General features: G+C 39.4%; 1 protein-coding gene across 15 annotated transcripts in view; it reads right to left on the bottom strand.

The window, feature by feature from the left end:
* Positions 1-877: 877 nt before the first annotated feature.
* The window catches only part of LOC122553704 (alpha-(1,6)-fucosyltransferase), a 759,328-nt gene continuing 736,353 nt past the window's right edge, over positions 878-23,852 (bottom strand). For 14 of the 15 annotated variants that reach the window (XM_043697917.2, XM_043697905.2, XM_043697906.2 and 11 more), the window contains one exon: positions 878-1,779. In XM_043697917.2, coding sequence (XP_043553852.2) covers positions 1,450-1,779 — 330 coding nt within the window. In that variant the 3' untranslated portion in view covers positions 878-1,449. Of the gene's footprint in view, positions 1,780-14,401; positions 14,683-23,852 lie in introns of those variants that run through there. The other variant, XM_087989965.1, reaches the window with a different exon arrangement.

Below are 23,852 nucleotides of genomic sequence, written 5' to 3'. Positions count from 1 at the left end.
CAAAGAGTGGTGAGCCTGTGGAATTCATTAACACAGCAAATAGTTGACACCAAAACATTGAATGTATTCGAGAGGCGGATAGATATAACACTTGGGGCGAATGGGATCAAAGGTTATGGAGAGAAAGCAGGATTAGGCTATTGAGTTGGACGATCAACCACGAAAATGATGAATGGCAGAGCAGGTTCGAAGGACTAAGTGGCCTCCTCCAGCTCCTATCTTCTGTGTTTCTATAAGGTATTAGTAACTTAAAGAACAGATATGCATATATTGAGGCATAGCAGGTGAATATAAACAAAGTATAGGGATAATCAAATCAGTGTCAACATTAGCACATGCAATGTGAAACAGGTGGTCTCCTCCTGCTCCTATCTTCTATACTTCTGTGTGATCAGGTCAACTCACTATCAAGGCTCAAGCTCAAATAAATGGAAACCTACAACCACTATCAGTTGTTAGGTATGCTAAGAAGCCAGAAGATGGAGAAAAGCAGATTTTAGGCTAACATTGCATCCTTTTTAAATCCGAAGATTTGGCAGAAAACAGAGAGAACACAAAAGGAATGATGACTCTGCCACAGAAATACAAAATAAAACGCATCCACCATAAATGATTCAATCGATAGTTTTACGTTTCACTTTGAATTTTTAACACTAGGCTTATCTTGCGATCAGATAGTGTTGGACTTAACGAATATAATAACAACAGGTAAAAATAATAATGCTAATCAATGTGAGCTGATCAGCAAATAGTTTTTAAAAACTGTGTAGCTGAAATACTGGGGACCATAAGTGGTCAGATATTTTCCATGTTATCATTACAGTTAAATATCGCCACACCCAACATGCTGCCACAAGGATGAAAAACACCGACTTAACTGGTTTCATTTCGATTTATTTATTTTTGTTATCAAAGACAATGTCTGGAAACGTCATGTATTAAAGTTTCAGTCCATGATCTTGCTTTTACAAAAATCTGTGAAATGAGGATGTGCACTGGATTATTCGGACTCTTCCTCCCTTTGTCTACTCTTGAAAGGAGAAAATGTACTCTATCACTTCTCGTGAGAACTTCAGACAGGCCATGGAATAGGTTAAGTCTTTGTGATCAAATCTCGTGTTTGATATGTTCAACCTCTGTTTGTAGATCAGAGTTCAGAACACCTCAGTACTAATGCTGGGCGTGGTTCTTTCAGAAGGTTTAAAAGTCAAAAAGTGTTAGGCACCATGATTGAACACACATTTGCTCATGCTCTAACCTGCACAATGGCGCAGTGTCAGTCACTGTGGATTACGTGAATTAATGGCAGACAACCAAACACGATCAACAGCAGGACAATGGAGGGAGACAGATGCATCTGTGGAGACCATAGAGTTTTGAATGACAAGTTGGCTGGATTTCAGATCTATGGCAAGATACATTCACTAAGGCTGTAGAGTGTCTTTGTAGTTACTGTGGCTTCTCATTGTCAGCCTCTGGGTAGGTTGGGTACTTAATAGTCTCAATGTTTTCCTTCACTTTGTAAGACGGGTACAGTCCTGTTCGTCCATTCCTTCGATTGATACCTTTGGAATAACCATCCCAATGGTTGCCCGCTACACCAATCAGATCTCCTGGCTCCAGTACAATTTCTTCTGGAGTCTGTGGTTTGTGAGGGTAAATTGCAATCTGATTGTGCGCATTTTGCCCACCAAAGTAATAGATGTCATCCAGAGAACGGAAATTCGCCGAAGCATCCGGGTGTAACGTCTGCATTATCTCGTAGGCCACTCGACAAACCTAAAAAAGCAGAAACGTACATTAACTGTTGGGACTACTCCAATTAAAACTGTGCTGCTTGATAATGCAAGCCACAAAAATTGGAATGCATGTAAATTCATTTGCCAAGCTTATGAAAGGACTCTTTTAGATAACGATCATAGGAAGACAACAACAAAAAAAGTGTCCCCAAGTTAAAAAAAGCCTAAAAGGACAAGGGCGGAAGATAATGGGAACATCACCACCTGCAAGTTCCCTTCCAAACCACACTCCATCCCGATTTGGAAATACATCACCGTCTTTTCACTGCTGCTGGGTGAAAATCCCAGAACTCCCTCCCTAAAAGCACGGAGTGTGTCCCTACACTGCCAGAACTGCAGTAGTTCAAGAAGGCAGCTCAACATCACTTCCTCCAGTGCTGTGAGGGATAAGCAATAAATGCTGGCCGAGCCAATGACACACCTTTATTGAAAACATAAAATAAATGTGGCAGCCATAGAATACTCACTTCTGGATTGTAAGTTTCCAGGTTCAAATCTCTCCAAGGCAGCAGCACAAAACTGAAAGCTGATACTCCAGTACAGTACTGGGGAAGGGCGACACTGTCACAAGTGCCAAACTTTGAATGAAATATTTAAATGGAGACCTCATCTGCCTGCTTTCATGGATGTAAAAAAATCCATCTGAGGGCAACATGAAGTTATCGAGGAGAAAGTGAGGTCTGCAGATGCTGGAGATCAAAGTTGAAACTTTATTGCTGGAACAGCACAGCAGGTCAGGCAGCATCCAGGGAACAGGAGATTCGACGTTTCGGGCACAGGCCCTTCTTCAGGAATCCTGAAGAAGGGCCTGTGCCCGAAACGTCGAATCTCCTGTTCCCTGGATGCTGCCTGACCTGCTGTGCTGTTCCAGCAATAAAGTTTCAACATGAAGTTACACAAGTGTCCTGCCCAATATTTATCCTTCAGTCAATATCCCCAAATAAAAAACATTTATTACTTACTGTCACTGTGTTGCTGTTGGAATTTGTCAAATGTACATCAGCTGCTAAATTTCCTAAATTAAAAAGCTGTCCAATGGGGTGTGGCCTATTTGCCAGTTCTTTGGGTATATAGCCTTCAACCATCCAATGAACATGGTCAAGACATCATTGGTATCATTGGCAATGATTGTCTACTGGGATTAGCATTTTCCAGGGCCTTTGACTGCTGGAACACGAATCTGAGTTTCCGGGCTTGTTGCTAATATTCCAAATAAGTTCTTTCATTACTCCATACAATTTTTATTCCAAGGTCGAAGTGTAAGCTGTGCATGTGCATTAACTGATGCAACACTTACCCTTTCTTCTCCTCCTTTCCCATTACTCAAACACTCCTCTCTGAGTGAAGCAACAATTTACTTGTACTTGTGACAGACAGTAAACTGCATTTGTTATTCACGGTGTGGTCTAGATTATGTTGAGGAGACCAAATACAGCTTGAGAGTTGGCTGTGTTGAACACCTCTATTCAATTCACATCAATGACCATGTTTTCAGTGCTTGTGATTTTAATTCTCACGTGAACTTTGACATGTCTGTCCATGGCCTCTTACAAGAATGAAGCTCCACAGAAATTTCAGAAACACATCTTACAAGTTTGCACCTTGCAACTTTACAGCCTCAACTTTGGATTCCCTAACTTTTTCTCAGACAGTAGATGCTGTTGCTGATTCCTCAATTACCATTCCTACATCCTCTGGATGCCCCATTATAGTTTCTTTACTGCCCTGCATTGCCTTGTCTCATCATTCTTTTTGTGATTTTAATACAATATCAGATATCACCTTTCGTCTTGTCTCCGTTAACCCTCATTTTATTACCTCGGTACAGTTATGACCTATCGGGGTAGTGTGCCGTAAACTGTGACACAATATTCCTGGGGTCATACTAAATGTTAAAGTTTTTTAAAAGATATGAACAATGCCCCAATTTACCTGACTTTCAGACCAAGACTGTTAAAAAAAAGCACAGGTGTCTCTACTAAATAAGAAATTTCTAGAAAGCAATTGTACTATAACTTTCAGTAAACAGATAAAAATCATTGACGTATAATACTACGAAGTGAAACTTGAATCCCCTTATATATCCCCCTTCGAGACAAACAAACAGAGAAACAAATAGAAAAACTAGATTGCTGGTGGAGATCAAAAAGAAATGGAATGTCAGTTTAATACCTTTGCTACCTGTTTTTGATGTTGAGGTCATTTGCTAGGCCCTTGGTATTTGGTTGTCTTTCTCCGGTTCCAGCGGTTTGAAAGAAATAGAGTGACTGATTCACTTGGAAAATGTCTCTGATTTATCAATTCAAAAGTCACAACTAAGCAAGTGTTGCAAGAAGGGCAAATGGTCTAAACTAATGTTTTACTGCACAGAACAGCCAGCTTCTGCCAACAACAACACACTTTTCTGTCTCGCTCTCTTTCTCTCTGGAACTCGTTACCAGTTGCAACCTGCTCAGTTAGCTGATAACCAATCAGCTTCACTTTGAAGCAACTCCTTGGTTCCTTATGAACTGCACATTGCAAGGTCCCATAGTCACAAAATACAGAGTTCACAACAAGTATCGAATTCCTTGCTGTGAAATCCTTGTTTTTAAAAATAGGCCTTTCTCCTTACAGTCTACAGTTTTTTAAGACACAAATAAAAAGACAGTTCTTACATGCCTCCATCACTGAGTAAAATGAAACACCATTTTGAAAATGTGTTTCACTATAAACATGTAATATAGAAAAACAATATTAGACTTAGATCCATTCATTCTTCTTTTTCCCCTTATACAAGCTGACAAGGCTTGAAATTTCCTAAATTTTAACTGAATCTGACATTTTACTTTCAGGATAATGTATCCACAATCATATTACCTTTTTCATTAATAAGGACAGTTTTTTTTTTACTTTAAATGGTTGCAATAAAAGGCTGTATCTGAATAAGTCTCACATTCTGACTTTTAATCTTTTCATTGAATGCTCATGGATTATGTTCAGTATAAACTAGAGTTTCCTTGTTTCCCTGTAAAAATGTAGACATCAAAGAGCTGAAAAGCTGGCAACAATCTCAAAGTCTCTGCCCATGGTGAAGTATTACTTTTCTTACTGTTTTTTTTGTAATGGACCAGACTAAACCACACCTCCAAATGTTGGTTCATTTATTAAGATTAACTTCAGCTCCTCAAGGCAAAATTGTTAATTGTATAGCTATCATACAGAAATTGTGCACAAATTTCCAATAAAATTCACACATTCCTAAAAATCCTACACTTTCTTAGTTTCAGGAACCAGAAATTCTATTTTATCCTTCATTTTCGCTATCCTTGTCCAACCACATGTCCTGCATAAGTCACTCTTGCTTTTGCAAATTCACTTTTTGTTAAATTTATCACTAACCCAGCCAAGCATAATTGCTTAAACAGGTTTTCAATTTGTCTTAAATGCTCTTCCCAAATGCTACTATAAATTACAACATAATCTGAAAGATTACGTAGTTACAAACTCCAGTTTGATTCATATTCTGGAATGTAGCCGCTGTGCTCTTTAACACAAAGGGCATCAGACAACATTGGTTTGACACATTTGATGTGTCAAGAGCAGACATTTTTTAGCCCTTGATATTAATGGCCCTTGCATTTCAATAGATCGATCTGAGCAAGGAACGAGGCACTGCCAAATCTATCAATGCGATCTTCCTACTGTGGAATTGGGGACAAATCTGTCTTTGTGACCGTACTCACCATTCTATAATCTATATGTCTAGTTGATCCATCCAGTTTCAGAACCAATACTACTGATGAATTCCAGCTGATTTGTCTATATTCAATGCAGTGCTTTTCTAGCATGTACTGCATCTCTGTCTTGACCTGAACTTGTTTCTCTGGGCTCAGCCGATAAGGATATTGTTTTATTGGTCCTGACTATCCTCTATTCACATCATGTCTATCTGACGTCAAACATCTAGGAACATCCTCATAGAATACCACTTACTTTCTCAGGAGTCTTACAAGATCTTCCTGTTGTCCTTTCCCTAAATATGAAAAGACTGTTTAACATTTTCACGCGAGTGAGTTGAATTGCAGGAAGTTCACTTTAAGAACTGTCTACCTCTCCTTCTACCTCACTCTCATTATCTCAGTCATTTTCCACCACTCTTATCATGTGACACACTTGTTCCTCCTTACCATCTTCCCTGTGATAATATCTTTTCAGCATGTTTAGGTGGCGTAACTGATTCTTCTTTCTATGATTAGAACTATTTATCAGATAGGTTACTTTACTAACCCTCCTAGCTATTTTATCTGAACCACTGAACATTTCTTTTTACAAAGAGTCACCTTGGTAAAGGCAACAATACCAATATTTCATCTCCCACCTGAAACACATTCATTGCTGAATGTTTACCTGAACATGCTTTCATTTTTGCTGTGAAATTTCAGATGTTCCTGTGCTATCCTACATGCTGTTATGAGTCTTTCTAGAAACATGGACACATAATCCAGCATTGTAAATTCTTGATCCTCATTTAAGAATTTCTCTCTGATCCATTTATCTAAATTCATGGCCATAAACCATTTCAAATTGGCTGAATCCCATAATTCATTTGGAGAATCTCAGGTTGCAAACAATAAAGTCTAATCTTGTGACAGGATGCCGTAACCATAGTTTTCAGAATCTGATGGGACTCTCCAAAGCTCTCTGTGTTTGTGGTTAACATGCAGTTCATTTCAATTGTTTCACTTCCAAACTGCTGATGAAAAGTTTTGGACATTAAGTTAGAAATTTATATCAGATGACACCTTAGTCGACCATTCATACCCTCACAGAAATCATTTTTAAATAAAATCTCTGGGAAGCAGGTCATCACGTCCATAATTTGTCCTGCTTTCATTTTGGTAATGGTCCAACACAATCCACTAACACACTATTAAATAGTTCTTCAAAAACTCATACAGGTATCTAAAGTATTGGGCTGATTACATATTGATGTTTTCCTAGCATCTAACATTTCTGACGTGTGTTACGGAACTGCACAACTTTATGGCATCTTGGTTGTGTGCTTATTTATTGATGACAGTGTTTTCCATATTCCTATATGGCTGCTGTAGGAACTTCATGTGCTACTCACAATATTTCCGTATGATATCTGGCCGATAGCACTATTTGATGAACAACCATCCGTTCTTCATCTGCAGGTCTGTGAAGATGTCTCCACTTCCTCATCAAAACTCTGCTTTTGATAAAAATAGCACTCTGGAACCTTTTCAGACTCAGCTTCAATGTGAGCTGGCTTTGCTAACTTTGTTAACTCTGGATCAGAGTCTCAACTAATGAAGACATACTAACCATCTCTTTTGAACAATCTTCATTCTACTTGAACAGCTGCTTGTGGTATTAATGCGACATTTGGCGATGGACTTTGTTTCCCCATTGCCCTGGACACCACACATGATGGAAAAATACCCAGAACCTACCCCTGCAGTTGTTCTGTCTGTGTAGCCTCACTGGGCTTTCTGTGATTATAGGCAAAGCCGTGACCAGAAGTAACTCGACTCCATCCAGAGGTAACTTCTGAACTACCCTGACTACCATTCGTCCAGACAACAATGGGACTGGGATGGACTCTCCACTTATCCCATGTGCCAACACTTGGGCTTTCTGGAGGGAAAACAAAATTCTTCTCCAGCAAGAAAGTTTGAGTAGCACCTGTATTTCTTAGAACAGTTATGAAATTAGATTCTGCCTTTGACAGGAACCCTTCTCAGTGACCTTGTGTATTTCTTTCACACTTGAAACAGCATTTGTCTTCAGTCGCTGAGTTGGAGTTAAAGCTACAATCTGATTGACGACCTTTTTCTTCTGAGTGTCCTTTTCAGGCTCATGCTTGCAAATTCTTAAAAGTTCTACATGTTCCCCTTTCAACTTCCAGTATTCTGAACAAAGATGTCTCAGCTTGTTAAAGTGGAAACACCTTGAGTTCTGATTTTCACCTCCATCCTCAGTATTTTCCTTTCCGATCTGACATGACCACCTCAAGGCATTTCCAGTTAGTCATTCCTTATGTTGCTTACTTGCCTTCCTTCCACTTTTCCATTTTCTATCCCTTTCCAATTTGAGTGTGATAGTAGAAAAGCTTAGTTTTACAGATTAACTATTAATTGGCTGCTATTATTGTTGTCTGCCTAGCAGTTGCAACCCTTTATCCTCAACATTGAGTTCTTATTATGGGAAGTTGTGAGTTTTTAAAATTTCTTGGAGAGAGTAACCCAAGACTTCATTTGTGATTTTACCTTAACTGCTCTTACCAAACCTGTCAAAATTACTTTATTTGATGCTGGCAAATTCAATATGGGTTCACCTAGGCTGTTCCTTCAAAGTGCCTATATCTAATTCATATACAGTCAAGGTAGTTTTATTTGGTGTGAAATTCTCGAGAAATCTCCTCTGACAGTGAAACATAAATTTCCTGTGCTTCATCTATAAATCTACTCTGCAAGGGTACTGTCCAATCCTCTTCCGTCAAATTAATTTTCTCAGCTATTTTCGCAAATAATGTGAAGTATGCTTCCATGTCCTTTTAATCAGGTTTAGTAGGGCCTATGGAAACCCATAAACATTTCCTTTTCAACATCAACTTTAGCAGTCAGATCCTCCAAACCAGAGCCTGCATCAGCACTAATGTCTCCTATTTCAACCATACCATTTTCAGCCGATATTCACTCTGCCTCGCTTTATTTTTCTCTGACACTTCTAATTCTGTCAATCCCACTTCCTGTTTTTGTTAAATTACATTTCCCTTTCCTAATCTTTTCTCTGCCATCTCGCATTTCTTCTTTCTCCAGCCACTTCAAATGTAACAGAACATTATCCAATCCAGACATTTCATGACTTAAAATACTTGGCCTTATTACATTTCCTCTAAACCCAAGTGCTGTGCTCATACCTCAATTATTTCTGCCAATTTTTGGTTAACTCTGTCAAGCAATGCTACCTCCAGTTTACCTGCCAAAACATTTCCCTGAGTACAACCAGTGACATCTCTGTCTCTTGCAAGAAGACTTTTGTTGTTTCTTGTGCCATGCCTTAAGTGTAGTCCAGTTTCCCTTTACCTGTATTATTCATAAACACCAAACCCAAATCCTCACTGCCTCTGCTTTCCATCCAATCCAAAACAAATCCAATTTGAACCCAATCTAATTCAAATACCATGTGGCAAGCCCTCAAACATTTATTAAAACTGCTAAAACTTCTAAAGCCTTTCAGTTTTGATGATAAGTTACCAACTCGAAACTTGAACTTTGTTCCACTCTCTGTGGATGGTTCTGCACCTGCTGAGCATTTCAAACATGTTGTTTCAGCTTTCCTGCTTTTTAAGACATTACTGCATGTTTGTCTCCCATCCTGATCAGGCTAGGTTTTATGAACAAAGTATACCAAGGGCATTAACAGTCGAACACCAACCAAAGAAATTATTATTTTCATTTCCTTTCAATTTGTAATACTGGACAGTTTTGTGCAATCTTCCAACAAGCTATAGTTATGAAGATAAAATGAATACCCTTCCTTCCCAAAACCAATCATGCATCTTGCAGTTCCATTAGAACAAAGGTGAAAAGCCACCTTTAGTTTTTATCTGTGCTGATGTTGTGCACTGCAAGTACGGCACAATGAAGCAACAGCAAAGCTTTGATTCTGAGATGGTGTGCATTTCTCTTTGTACCATAACCCACTTTGTTCAATGACTATAAAACAAGAACTAACTCTCATGCAATATGTTTCAGAGCAGCTAAAAGGTAACAGCAATTTGGCCATCCACTTGGATTCGGGTACAAGCTGTAATTACTTTTTTTAAATGTCCTATATTGCACAAAGCACTCTGCAAGAAAATCAAAGCAGCATTTTGTGTTTCAATTTGGGTCTTGGCATCTTTCTGAACAATGGAACCTGCAGAATTTTTATTTGCTAAGAAAAATGGGGCAGACTTGATTTAAAAAATTGTACTTGTCAAAATTCCCATCAACAGACATTTGAATATGTTAGAAAAATAAATGGCTCTGAAATACTCTCAGAAAAATGCCATCATTTATTTGTGGATTTGTCGTGACCCCTTTATTGGGGAGACCACTTTGGAAAATATTTACTCACACCAAATGACTAAAATATGATAACTGGAATAAAAGAGCTTCCAAGTCTAATGACCTCACAGTGCACTCATGTCACTCAATGCAAGTATATTGCAATTACTTTCCACCTTTTCAGATTTTTACTACAAAATGTTTGCACTAAAATTATGAAATGGCCTCTTGAGAAGATGAAGCTGTGTATCAAACATTGCAAAGAACTGATTTTCTCTTGAGGGAGAACAGCAAATGGATTGGGAGGCTTTTTGAAATGTGGCAAAGTACGTACCACTTTAAGGAAAATGTCTAACTTCAGGAAAGCAGCAGTCAGAGAATCAGGGAGATCTCCAGCCTTTCAGACCATCAGATCTCTGCTGGTCAAAAGCAACTATCTAAGTATACTAATTCCATTTTCCAGTACTTAGCCTATAGCCTAGTGAGCAAGAGCTGCTCAACACTTCCACCTCATTGTGTCCACTCCATTCACTTTTATTTTCCTCACTTGTTATCTTGTCATTTCTATCACCCAACCTGCCCCTTTACAAATCTCTACTTCTGCTGAGATAGTATCTACTTTCTGCAAGAATGTTTTAACTAAATCAACTGTGCTACATTGCAGTAGTATACACAAATGTGCAAGATTGTCACATCATCTTATTTATTTAGAATTTTTAATGTAGCTAATTTTAATCCCAAATTCAGGTGGCTTAGATTGGGTGGGAAGACACTTCTAACCCTACTTCCATTCATCCACTTCAAGTGTTAACTCTGTGGTTGAGCTGTCAACCTGATTTGAAGGAGCAAGTCTATCACTAAAATTTCCTCAAGAAGGTTACTTGCTTCTATTAAACCTGCTTTAAAAAATAACTCATGGTATTTGTGGAGTTATTAGGTTTGTTGATAATTAATAGGAGAACATATTCTTAAAATAGACACATTTACTGAATACTTGTTGACTAAGAAGTATATGTCTCTTTATCTCATCTCTGTCTGTCCATGGCAAGCTCTGACCCCCACACCTGTCCCACACTCTCTTATGACCTTCCAGGATGTCTTAGAAGGAGTCAGAGTGCAGGATTCCCTTCCTTGCCTTGTCTTCAGTTTCTGTATTGCATCATTTGTGTGTTTGGACTGTGCGAAAGTTAAGTTATTGCCATTTTGAAAACTTGGTAACAAGTTATGTCTTAGTCATGAATGTCAGTGCTGCCACAGGACAGAATCATGTGGCATGACACAGTGGTTAGCACAGCTGCCTCACAGCATCAAGAACCTGTGTTCGATTCCAGCCTTGGGTGACTGTCTGTATGGAGTTACACATTCTCCGGGTCTGCATGGATTCCCTCCCATAGTCCAAAAACGTGCAGGTCATGTGGATTGATTATCTAAAAAAAAAGCCTTTTTAGTGGCCAGGGAGATGCTGGCGAGGTGGATTAGCCGTGGTAAATGTAGGGTATAGGGATAGGGGCTGATGCTCTTCAGAGGGTTGATGCAGACTCGATGGGCAAAATGGTCTCTATCTGCACAAAAGGGACTCTGTTTCCATTCTATGATTCTATGATAAAATTCCATTTCTGACAACATTCAAGTTTGAAGTACCTGCAGATTTTCCAATCCAATGGAAGTTATTAAATTCAAACAATATCTAGCGTTGTATGAACAATTATAAAGAATTTTCTCAGCTTTCAGGCAGTATTATACTGCTCTGTGTGATCCATGAAAACTGCTTCTGCTGGTAGTGCAAGACAGTGTGAGCAACACGTGCAGCAGTTGAACTGTAGCTTGCTGTCAAGAAAAATGGCTTGCTTTACAGATTGTTCAAGCACTGATGCGTTGGCCCAATTTCACATCCAGGCAGGGGACACTGTTTAATCCATGATACAATGATTTCTGTCCCAATCATTGAAGTGAAATAATGCCATTTATGCATTCAGATAAAACATGAATCTTGAATGCAGGAGGTACACTGGGGTAATGCTGAGCAGCAGCTGACAGCAGCAGTAGCAGTCGAAACTATAGTCAGAAGAACATTGCCAGCTGTCTCAAATATCTTTGATACTTACATGTGTCAAAATTCCATCCGCATCTACATTAAAAATATTCAATTACCTTACCTCTGCGGTTTTTTGAGGCTGGGAAATTCTGGTGTCTCACAACCGGAGTGAAAAATTGTTTCATTTCAGACCTAAAAGGGTGATCATTAATTTTTAAATAGGATCTCCTAATTCTGGACCCATCAAGCCAATCCGGACTCTTCTAAATTCCATTCCAAACAAGTCCACCCGCTCATTATGGGTATCAATCTGATTAACCTCCTCTGAAATGCTGCCAACACATTATATCCTTAAAAGGGAGACCAAAACTGCCACAGTATTTAAGATGTGGTCTCACACAACATGTTTGATTTTATGATCAATTCCTCTTGTAATAAAGCAAAGCATTTCAACTGCCTTCTTAATTACTTGGTATACCTTCAGACTAGTATTTTGAGACTTGGACCAGAACACTGAGATCCCTCTGCATAATGTTGTTCACTGTTAAAGTAATATACAACTCTTTTATTTTGTCAAATTTCTCATTTTTTACACTATATACCAACGGCCAGATTTTTTTTCCCATTCACTCAATGATAAAATTTGTCTGCATCCTCCTATGTCTTCTTCACAAAATACTTCGCTGTCTTTATGTCAGCTGCAAATTTAGGTATTGTGATTTCTCTCCCTTCATTTAGGTCATTGACATGAAGTCTAAAAAGTACGGGGACAGACCTCTGCTAGACTCATCACATCCTAGCAATCAGGAAAGGATCTGCATATGCATTTACTGCTTCCTGCCATCTAGTCCTCTATCCATACTGCTAAGTTATCACCTACACCATGAATTCCTACTTTACATAAAAACTTCCACGTGGAACTTTACCAAATGCCTTCTGAAAATCCTACTATGGTATTACAAAAGGCTCCTCTTTATCCAGAGCTTACACCGGCTCAGTGGTTCGCACTGCTGCTTCACAGCATTATGAAACTGGGTTCGATTCCTGTGTGCCTGTCTGTGTGGAGTTTGCACGTTCTCCCCATGTCTGCACTGGTTTCCTCCAAGTGCTCTGGTTTCCTCCCACAGTCAAAGATGTACATGCTAGGCGGATTGGCCACACTAAATTGCTCATAGCGTCCAGGGTCGTGCAGACTAGCAGCATTAGCCATGGGAAATACAGGTCACAGGGGTAGAGTAGGGAGTTGGACCTGGGTGCAGAGCCCTTCAGAGGGTTGGTTGTGGACTCAATGGGCCAAATTGCCTAGTTCCACATGGTAAGGATTCTATGATCTAAGAATACAGGGGTGTACAGCATAGAAACAGAGCCTTTGCCCAGGTATCCTAAATTAATCTAGTCCCATTTGCCAGCATTTGGCCCACATTCCTCTAAACTCGTTCTGATTCACATACCCTTCCAATTGTACCAGCCTCCATCACTTCCTCTGGCAGCTTATTACATAAACACACCACCCTCTGCATGAAAATATTGCCCCTTAGGTCCCTTTTAAATCTTTCCTTTCTTACCTCAAACCTAGTTTTTGACTCCTCCATGCCAGGGAAAAGACCTTGGTTATTTACCCTATCCATGCCCCTCATGATTTTATAAACCTCTGTAAGGTCACTCCTCAATCGCCAACTCCAGGGAAAACAACCCCAGCCCATTCGGCCTCTCCCTATTACTCAAATCGCCAACCCTGGCAACATCCTTGTAAATATTTTCTGAACCCTTTCAAGATTCACAACATATTTCCTATAGCAGGGAATGCAATATTCCAAAAGTGGCCTAATCAGTGTCCTGCACAACTACAATAAACTTCCTAATTCCTACACTCAATGCACTGGCCAATAAAGGCAAAAAGCTAAAAGCCTTCTTCATTACCCTGTTGACCTGCCCTTGCAAATAAATCCACTCGATTAGTTCAATATGATTTCCCTTTCACAAAACTATACTGACTCTTCCCAATTACTTTAATTTAATCTAAGTATCCAGCTGCAATCTCCTTCTAAGAACAGACATCAAATTACCTGGCCGAGTTCTCTGGTTTCTGTCTCTTTCTTTGAATAGACTCATTATATTTGCAACTTTCCAACTGAGTGGTAACATGCAAAAATCCAGCAATTTTTGGAGAAAAAAAAAAGAACAATGCATCCACTTATCTCATCTTAGAAGGAAACTGATCATGACCAAAAAAGGTACCAGCCCACAACTCCATCAGTTTTGTCAGTACTGCCTCCCCAGTGATTGTAATTTCACTAAGTTCCTTTGTCACTTCCACCTCCTGATTTACAGATATTACTGGAATGCTGTTTTTTAATTCTACGGTGTAGACAGAAGCAAAATATTTGTTCATTTCTTCTGTTATCTCTTTATTATTTACTAAACTGCCCAATTTCACTATGAGGATTAACACTCACTTTATTCATTCTTTTCCTTTTTAAGTACAAGCATTGTTAGTGTTTTTACATTTCTTGATACCTTTCTCTCAAACTCAAATTTCTTTTCACTGATTAATCTTTTAGTCAATCTTTGCCATCCTTCATATTCTGTCCAATCATCTGACCTGTCACTCATCTTGCAGCAATTATTGGCTTTTTCCTAAATTGGATGCTTTCCTTAACTTCTTTCGTGAACAACAGATGTTGGGTTCTCTCTTTAGAATTTTTCATTGTGGTAGAAATATATCTATGCTGCGTATTCTGAAATATCCTTTCAAATGTCTGCCACTGCTTCTCTGTTGAGCTTTCTCCTGAAAAGAAAGACATATTGATGAACCTTTTTGTCATATACTCATCAAGATAAATGCAAAATGAGCACATTTCAAAAGTTAATGACAACATATACTACAGAAGAAAGCATGCCGATTGGTTGGCTGGGACACTGTTATGGAAAAAGCTATAGGCAGCAACATACAGCTTAAATTCCTAGGTAACTCTAAAGAAGGCACAAGGTTTGAATAGATTTATTTTTTTTCCCCAGTGAATGTAGTCCCTGCATTTGAATGTATTTTAAGTCTAGCAAGCATATATATTAACTATGCTACAAACTTGACTGATTAGCTGAAATTGGTTGTTAGAGTAGCTATTAATACATTCAGGATTGTTCAGTAGGTGTTGTGTAATTGCAGAATCATCTCTAACATTAGTCAGTCAGGCAGCGTCCGAGGAGCAAAAGAGTTGACTTTTCAGGCATAATCTTTCATCAGGATAATCATTTAGTTATACCTGAAACATTTTCTTGCTTGCTACTCAGATATTGCTTGACCTGCTGTGCCTTTTCTAGTGCCACACTTCATCGACTCTGACTCTCCAGCATCTGTAGTCGTCACTATCTCCACATATAACATTAAACAGCTTTATGTTTCACCAGCCTGCACTCGGACTGCCATTTAGCCAACTGGAGGGCTTTGTTAGACGATTGCTTATTTTGAATCCCAGTGCTAAAGTTTACTTTCTAGAATAATATATTCTAGTCTCTGCTCTGGCCAGGACTCATGCAGGCTACAGAATTGTGGGTGCAAACTCAAATTCTCAATCTCAGTGCCACAGCAAGTGAATACACCCATCAAACCACTTTGCAATTTCCTAGGAGCCAACATATTTCCAATTTATGTTCACTGCAGAAAATAATCAGACTCAAGCTTGTGGTCAGGAATGATAATCTCTACATGAAAAGTTAAAGGGGAGAGAAAATCATTAATTCTGATACATGTAGTACACCACTTGTAAGGAGCTATTCAAAGTTCAATTTTTATTATTCTGTACCGTAATTTCATCAGATTCTTGCCATTCCATTTTTACTCTACATGACTTGGCCTCAGGTATAAAATGATAGCATTAATGTGTGGCTTTCAGTATGTAGCTTTCAAAGCCTTTGTGCCATTAAACCACAATCACTGGATGTGTATTAGCGGCTTGAAGTTATTTCTGTGCAGCACTACGTTCAGGTGCTAATGATAGTTCTTGTACCTAGAGATCGCTTAGCAAAAAGGCCAATTTCAGTGTTGGTTAACTTCAACTATTGTGAAATAATTATTACGCCTTTGGGTTTTGTCGGTTGCGTATGAGCCACCTGCTAAGCTTAATGTCGGTTGCGGACTTGAGCAACTGAAGCTATCTATACTAAGTGCATGACTGCAATTTTATATGTTTACATATAATGTTGAAAGGATGGGCACAGTCAATAACTCCTGAACAATCTGATAATATTTTCCCTGAAATCTCTCTCAACTATTCAGTAATTATGGATTTCAACTGGATTATGTCATATTGTGAGACTTTCAAACGCACTTAAGTTGCTTTTTAATAAAGAAACAGGCTTTGGTTATTGAGTATGCTGTTCATCCTTGCATATTTATTTTGGTGTATAAATGAAGACTGCGGAGATATTAAACTTGTTTATATATTTTACTTATGTTGTGAAGTTGCAGGATGCTGGAAATGTGTTGCTGGAAAAGCGCAGCAGGTCAGGCAGCATCCAGGGAACAGGAGAATCGACGTTTCGGGCATAAGCCCTTCTTCAGGAATTCCTGAAGAAGGGCTTATGACCGAAACGTCGATTCTCCTGTTCCCTGGATGCTGCCTGACCTGCTGCGCTTTTCCAGCAACACATTTCCAGCTCTGATCTCCAGCATCTGCAGACCTCACTTTCTCCTCAAAGTTGCAGGATGACCAAGATTAAAACGAGATTTTTAAAAAAGAGATTTTTTTGCAAATAAAAACTTTGAACTTTGGAACTGAGTGACTACAGAGTATGAGTGCACCACCACACGGTCTCTGAAATTAGTATCATTTCTTTTGACATGGTGGATATTGCTTACAATTACTTCAAATACATGTCCCACTTTATACTCTGCCCTTCATAATACATTACAAAATATCAAATCCAATGTCCTAGCTGCTACTTGTAGTGACTTTATAAACATGTGGGACATCCCTCAAAGCAACTCTTAGGATCTACTTTTCGACCATTACGTTTCAAAAGGAAGGGAGGCAAAAGTCTAGTGGCATTGTCGCTAGACTGCTAATCTAGAGACCCAGATATTGTTCTGGAAACCCAGGTTCAAATCCCGCTACAGCAAATAGTGGAAGTTGAGTTCAATAAAACAAAAAGTCTGGAATGAAGAGTCTAATGACGACAATGACTCAATTGTCAACTGTGTGGAAAAAGCCATCTAGTTTAGGGAAAGAAATTGCTATTCTTATGTGGTCTGGCCTACATGTGGCTCCAGACCCACAACAACGTGGTTGACTCTGAACGGCCCTCTGGGCAATTCGGGATGAGTAATAAATGCTGGCCTAGTCAGCGACGCCCTCACCCCATGAATGAATAAAAAAAAGTGCCTACGCTTCAACAATATCTAATTGGCTATGGGACATCCAGAGGGCATTAACTGCATTGTGTGAACACAAGTTACTCCTTCATGTTATTATTAATGTTTTTTGAGTATTCAAGGATTATGTACTGTGGTTCCATTTGATGAGGAAGAGGAGAAACCTTTTTTATAATTAAGAAGAGATCAGTAACTGGGTAACTGGGATATTCATTTAAAGCATCATATTTGGAATCATATGGCTTAAGCACTTTGTTTGGAGTTATGTCCGGGTTTGTGTTGGTTAGGAGTTAGTTTTGTTTGGAGTTTAGTTGGGGTCTAGCTTGCTGACAGAGGGAGGGTAGCTACCCAGCACAAGATCTGCTTTGTTGAGAAAATCCTAAAGAGTTCCATTTGATAAATGGGACACTGATCCAACTGTTTGCCAAAAAAGCCTCCAAAACACTTCTTTTTGACATTTCCTGAATCACCTGCCACTGCAAAGGCATTCCAATCACTTAATCTGAACTATTAATATCTTTTCTCCCCCAGCCCTCTAACATCCCACCCCCTATCCCAACTAGAGCATAAATGCTGCCCGCTCCACACTTCACTTCTACTCTGATAAAGAGTCAACTGGACTCGAAACGCTAGCTTGCTCTCTCTCCATGGATACTGCCTGACCCACTGTGATCTCCGGCATTTGTTGCTTACAGTTCAGATTCCAACATCTGCAGTAATTTGCTCCTGCAAAGGTCACAGTCTACCTCTATTTATTGACAAAGTGCCACTTATCTACATGTGCTGGGTTACCATCTTTTTTTTGCCTTCAATATCCAAGAGTTATTGGCTGAAGTGTTTTTTCTTTTCAAAATTAATCTTTGCATGGAAAATTTCTTTTTTCGCTTTTCATGAATTTGCATATCTGCATTGGGTTTATTTTCAGATGGGTAAATAGTGCATCATCATTGAATATTTTTTGTTTTATGATAAATCAGCATTTTGTTATGGATTGAAGACAGCTGGCAGATATCATCTAAATCTCATGTCGAAAAAGTACATAACTGACTACAGGGATAGCTGGGTAAAGCATTCAAATTTATGTTGTGACCTTGCAGTAATGCAACTGGAAAGACATTGTGAACTCCTCCAGCTTCAGTTGAAATGGCATCAGAAGACCATTTGATTAATTAGGCTTGTTCAGATCCTTAGAAAGCAAGAAGCAGTTGGCTCCATTCCTTTGTTCTTTCTGATGTTTACATTTCCCCCCAAAAAAATCCATAACACCTTCTTAAAGAAGTCAGTACATATTTCTTTTGTGTTTCCTAAGGCACACCTATTGAAGGTGCACATTTTGGATTCAAATATTTTCTCAGACTTTACAGGAATACTGGTGTGATATTTCAATCGTTTCAGATAGTTGTATCTTAGGAGGAACTAACATGCATTTTTTCAGGTTTCTTCCAATAAGATTTGGCATCAATGTGCTTGAAAAGCAGCAAATGTCATGCACCAGTGAAAGCCAGCTCAGTGTAACTGACAGCAAGTAACTGCTCTGCAACATTTCCTCTTCCATAGTTTTTATTAATTCACTCTGAATTCTTCTTGAATTTCATTTAATCGTTCACTTCAAATTTGCAATTTAAGAAACTTCAAACATAATTAAAGATTGTGGCAGCTCTTGACATCAAAAGATCATCAAATTACATGTTCTGCATATATATGCCCACACAGTGAATAGATTACAAGCATTGTCAGTTTACTCTATTGTGTCTTTGAGAACGGTTTCTTTAATTCTCTTTCTTTGAGTTCTTGTGTTCATTTTTCATTCACAGGTCACTTATATTCTTCTGTTGGGTCACAGGCACAGAGATTTACTTGCAAAATTACTGACCAAAGCATTCAGTTTTTCCTTCAGCTTTTGACAAGTCTGATAGTGAACTTATGGTAGATGCAATTTTTGCCACAATTACAACCTGATTGTTAACTTTGACTCAGGATATCAACAGATATTGCATCGGAGAACTTCTTTATTCATATAGAATCCTGGGAAAGCAACACTCAAAATGAAAACCAGCACCTTTCATGCACCTTTGGCTTTCTCACTGTTTGGAACCAAGGCCAGATTCTCGGTGTTTTAGCACACAACAATGATTTGCCACAGCTTCAGATCCCCATGGCATTGTAATAGAAAGGAACATTTCATCAGCTCGAGTATGCCAGAGAAATTTTGTTATCTTATGCTTCATTCATCGCTTTCTGATTTACTTGCTGCTGCATATACCGATATGAAGAGGAATAAATCTATGTTTCCTCCCTCACATCTCGGAGCCCCTTCCATCTCAGAGCTGCCTTAGTAAGTAAATATCATGTCCTTGTTAGTGCCCTTCAGCACTGCTTGACGATAGTGTGATGGCACCAGTGTACTGCTGGGAATACCAACTGAGCCTCATTAGAGTTACTGATATTGTATGCAAGGAAGGATTGCTGCATTCATGAATCGTATACGTCTAACTCAATATTTTATGTCATGTCAGAAAGTTTCTCATCCAACATCAGAGTATCACAGTGAACTTTTTTTTGTGGTCCAAATACATTCTGAAAAATGAAAATCATGTCAAATAGTATCCAGGAATGAGGATGAAAGATATCCTATGTCCTCTCTGTGGCAGCAGACTATTAAATTGGGGTGAAGATTAAAGGCCCAACAGAAACTGGATGTATTACAGTTGGCAGCGAGGGATAGAGTGAATACAGCATATGGCTTTTCAACCCCAGGTATATTATTTGTGGGAATCAATGCCCCCTCTCCATATTCCCTCCAGAGAACAATGTTACGCTTAAAGTCAGAGTGGTTCTCAGTCACTACTGAATACTCCTGGTCTGGCAAGCCCTCCCAAACAACAGTGAGGAAGAGAAAAAGGCCTTGATCAGCACTATTTCCAAGGTTATGATAAAAGCTTTAAGATGAACAAGCGAACAGCTCCCTAACCAGAGAAATCCAAAAAAGCCTGTGGTTTGGGGATTATCTGAAGTGACTAGTATGACAGGGGAGATGAGGATATTTTAAATTTAAATAATGAGGGCTTAATTTCAAAACTAAGGAGCAAGTTCAAAACTGGTACTCAATCAATTTGCTCCAATACGGCACTCGTTACAACTGATACTGTCTACTTAGTACCTCATGTACTCAACTGTCCTGTTATCACTGACTAGGTGTCATTGTTCTGTAGAAATGTCTGATTCTTGATTACCGGCCACTGATATCTGAAGTGATTCATGATCAGAAAACAGGAATTCAGGTGCCACAGGGAAACTAAGACCCAGCAGACAGAACGTTGTGCAGAATAATTGAATATAGCAATATTTTTCTGCTGCACTCTTTACTTCTAGACTGTAGCAATTAATGCCTAGGAACAATTCTACCTTTCAATTCTACATGAATCTCCCTGCGGTAAATTAACACACACTTATGAATCTAACTGTCAGTTACACCACAGTAATCTGATTTAATCATCAGCAATGCAGCTTCAAGTGTGTAATTTACAAAATCACAATTAACAAACTATAAATGGCTATTATGAAATAACTCTTCAGGTGACCTTGCCATCAATAATAAACACAGTTGAGCTGTTAGGTTACCCATGATCGACTGGTTGTTGGTACAGGCCACAACACAGCATCAGTTTAAATCAGAGCACAAAGTCTTCATTTCACAAACTATACACTTCCAGTTCAACTATAGTTATGGACACTCATCTGAACATATACAGCACAAAACCAGCAGAGAATTACTTCTTGTCTATGTATATGAACTCTGGCTCGAAGCAGATTGAGCATTAAATGAAACAGTTTTGATTGGAGTGCACAGGGCCGAGACTTTCCAGATGGAAGGCATAGAAATCCCAGTATTGCAACTGCAATTGGGGAAAAAAGAAGAGATGGAATTTTGTCAAACACACCAAAAGTGCCTCCCCTCCATCAGGAGGCACGAGACGTGACTCTGTTTTCAAATTTGTGATGACTACTTGGCATTTTTCACAATGTTTCTGATTTTTTTGCTTTTGTGCAAAACTGTACAAATATAACAAAGAAAAGACCAGAGACTCAATTTTCCGATATTTTCTCTAAGTGTAGGGTATTAGCACACCACCTTCACTGGTAAGATATTTCAGAGTTGAGACGGAAAGCGAGGGCGAGCATCTTATCTTACCGCAGGCCTCACTAGCCATTGGTCAGATGCTGTCGGCTAATCAAAATCTGTTGTTCTCTAGGTCCTAATGGTCACCAATCGGGACCCATTTCTCAGGGATATGACATCCAGTGGCCATCTGTGGCTCCAAAAGCACCCAGACTGAGGAAATTAGAGGATCTCCTAATACCTAAAAACACAGCACGTAGGTTGCCATAGTTTTGCCACCTCTCTCATCTGCGGGGAAAGCAGGTGATCAAGAATGGGCTAAATTGAAGCTCTTAGGTGGCAATTCATTGTCAATATAAAGGACCTTAATTGTTGTGGAGTCAAGATAATTTTCTTTGACCTTATTTTTGTTTATCACTCAATTGCTGAGGGGGTTAGTGAGATTCTCTCCAGGGCCAAGAAGCACCTTCTTTTCTCTCATCAGTTCTCTCACTATCTCCAGGGAGGGGAAAATGGCACTTGATTTAGTATTGCCAGATGTACCAAGATATCGTGAAGAAAAGTGTTGTTCTGCAGGATCGTACAGGTGGACCGGACCATAAGAAGTGCAGCAGGGTAGCAGAACAGAGTGCAATGTTACAGCCACAGAGAAGGTGCTGAGAGAGAATTAGAGCTCAACATTAACAGTTGAGCTGCCCGTTCAAAAGTCTAATAACAGCACCAAAGAAGCTGTTCTTGAGTCTATTTGTACGTGTATTCAAATTGTATCCTTAGGCAATAAAGAAACGTCTAGGGGATATTACGTTTTATCTAGAACTGCACATTTTGCCTTCCCAATGCAGAAGAACACCAATACTGTCCACGAAAGATCCTAACCATATCCAACCCTCATAATGAGGAAAAATATAACGTAGTAAATGAAGCTCTCCCTTCCTTTGCTGATCTCTTTCCTACTTCATTGTATTTAAGTGCTGAAATTATCAAACATATCGTTAAAAATCACAACACCAGGTTATAGTCCAGCAGATTTAATTGGAAGCACTAGCTTTCGGAGCGACGCTCCTTCACCAGGTGGTTGTGTAGTACACAATTGTAAGACACGGAATTTATACATTGAAAAATACTTTGATTGTTTGTTAAGTCTCTCATCTGTTAGAATGACCATGTTAGTTTCACTTCTTTCATATGTAAATCATAAAACCTTTTTAAAAAAGTTACATTCTCAGGTTAACTTTAACAATTGGTGTCAGCCCAGGTAATATGATGAAGGTGTTAGCCCCCTCTGTGCTGTTGTCTGTATCATAATGTTTAGACTGAGTCTAATCTAAAAAAATGAGTTAACAGAATCTTACATGGATTCATGCAGTTTTTGAGCAAAGTACAATGTAACTCTGCAAGTACAAGTTCACCCCGCAAACGTATATGCATATGTGTGCGTGTGCGCACGCACATCTGGGGTGGGGGGTTGTGAGTGTCTGTGAGAGAGTGTATATATGTGTGCATCAGTGTAAAGTGGTCTAAGTCTATGAGAAGGTGCATGTGAGAGTGTGGGAGTATCTGTAGGAGTGTATAGCAGTGTCTGTGTGCATGTCCGTGTATCGAAGTATCTGTGTGTATATAGGAGTCGTGTGTGTGTGTGTGTATATAGGAGTCATGTGTGTGTTGTATATGGGAGTCGTGTATGTGTGTGTGTGTGTATAGGAGTCGTGTGTGTGTCTATATATATAGGAGTCGTGTGTGTGTGTGTATGTATATAGGAGTCGTGTGTGTATATAGCAGTCATGTGTGTGTATATATAGGAGTCATGTGTGTGTGTTTGTATAGGAGTCGTGTGTATGTAGGGGTCGTGTGTGTGTGTATATATAGGGGTTGTGTGTGTGTGTATATATATAGGGGTTGTGTGTGTGAGAGTGAGTGAGTGAGTGAGTGTGTGTGAGAGAGAGAGAGAGAGAAAGAAAGAAAGAAAGAGAGAGAGAGAGAGAGAGAGAGAGAGAGAGAGTGTGTGTGTGTGAGAGTGTGCGAGAGTGTGCGTGAGAGAGAGAGAGAGACACCCTGAGGCTTGATACATTGGTGAATCCAGGCAAAGGCTATGGCAATGGATGAATGGGCACTGCACATCAATCAACAGACAGGAGTGTTCCCTCTCAGTTGGAGAACACTTCAGTGGTCCAGGACATTCAACCTCGGATCTTTGGGTGACCATCCTCCAAGGTGGACTTCAGGACAGGCAGCAGCGAAAAGTGGCCGAGCAGAGGTTGATAGCTAAGTTCGGTACCCATAGGGAGGGTCTCAAACGGGACCTTGGGTTCATATCACATTACAGGTGACCCCCATTGCACCATACACACACAGACACCCCTTCTCCTACACACACACACACACACACATTTCTATACACAGACACACTCCCTCTCACAGACTTAGACCCCTTTACACACACACACACACACACATTTTCTCTCTCTCT

Source organism: Chiloscyllium plagiosum, unplaced genomic scaffold (assembly GCF_037043375.1).
Source record: "Chiloscyllium plagiosum isolate Xiang-an unplaced genomic scaffold, Cpla_swu_hap1 HiC_scaffold_8, whole genome shotgun sequence".
Lineage (NCBI taxonomy): Eukaryota > Metazoa > Chordata > Chondrichthyes > Orectolobiformes > Hemiscylliidae > Chiloscyllium > Chiloscyllium plagiosum.
The sequence above is the reverse complement of the archived record's forward strand: the minus strand, read 5'-3'. Positions and strand labels throughout refer to the sequence as shown.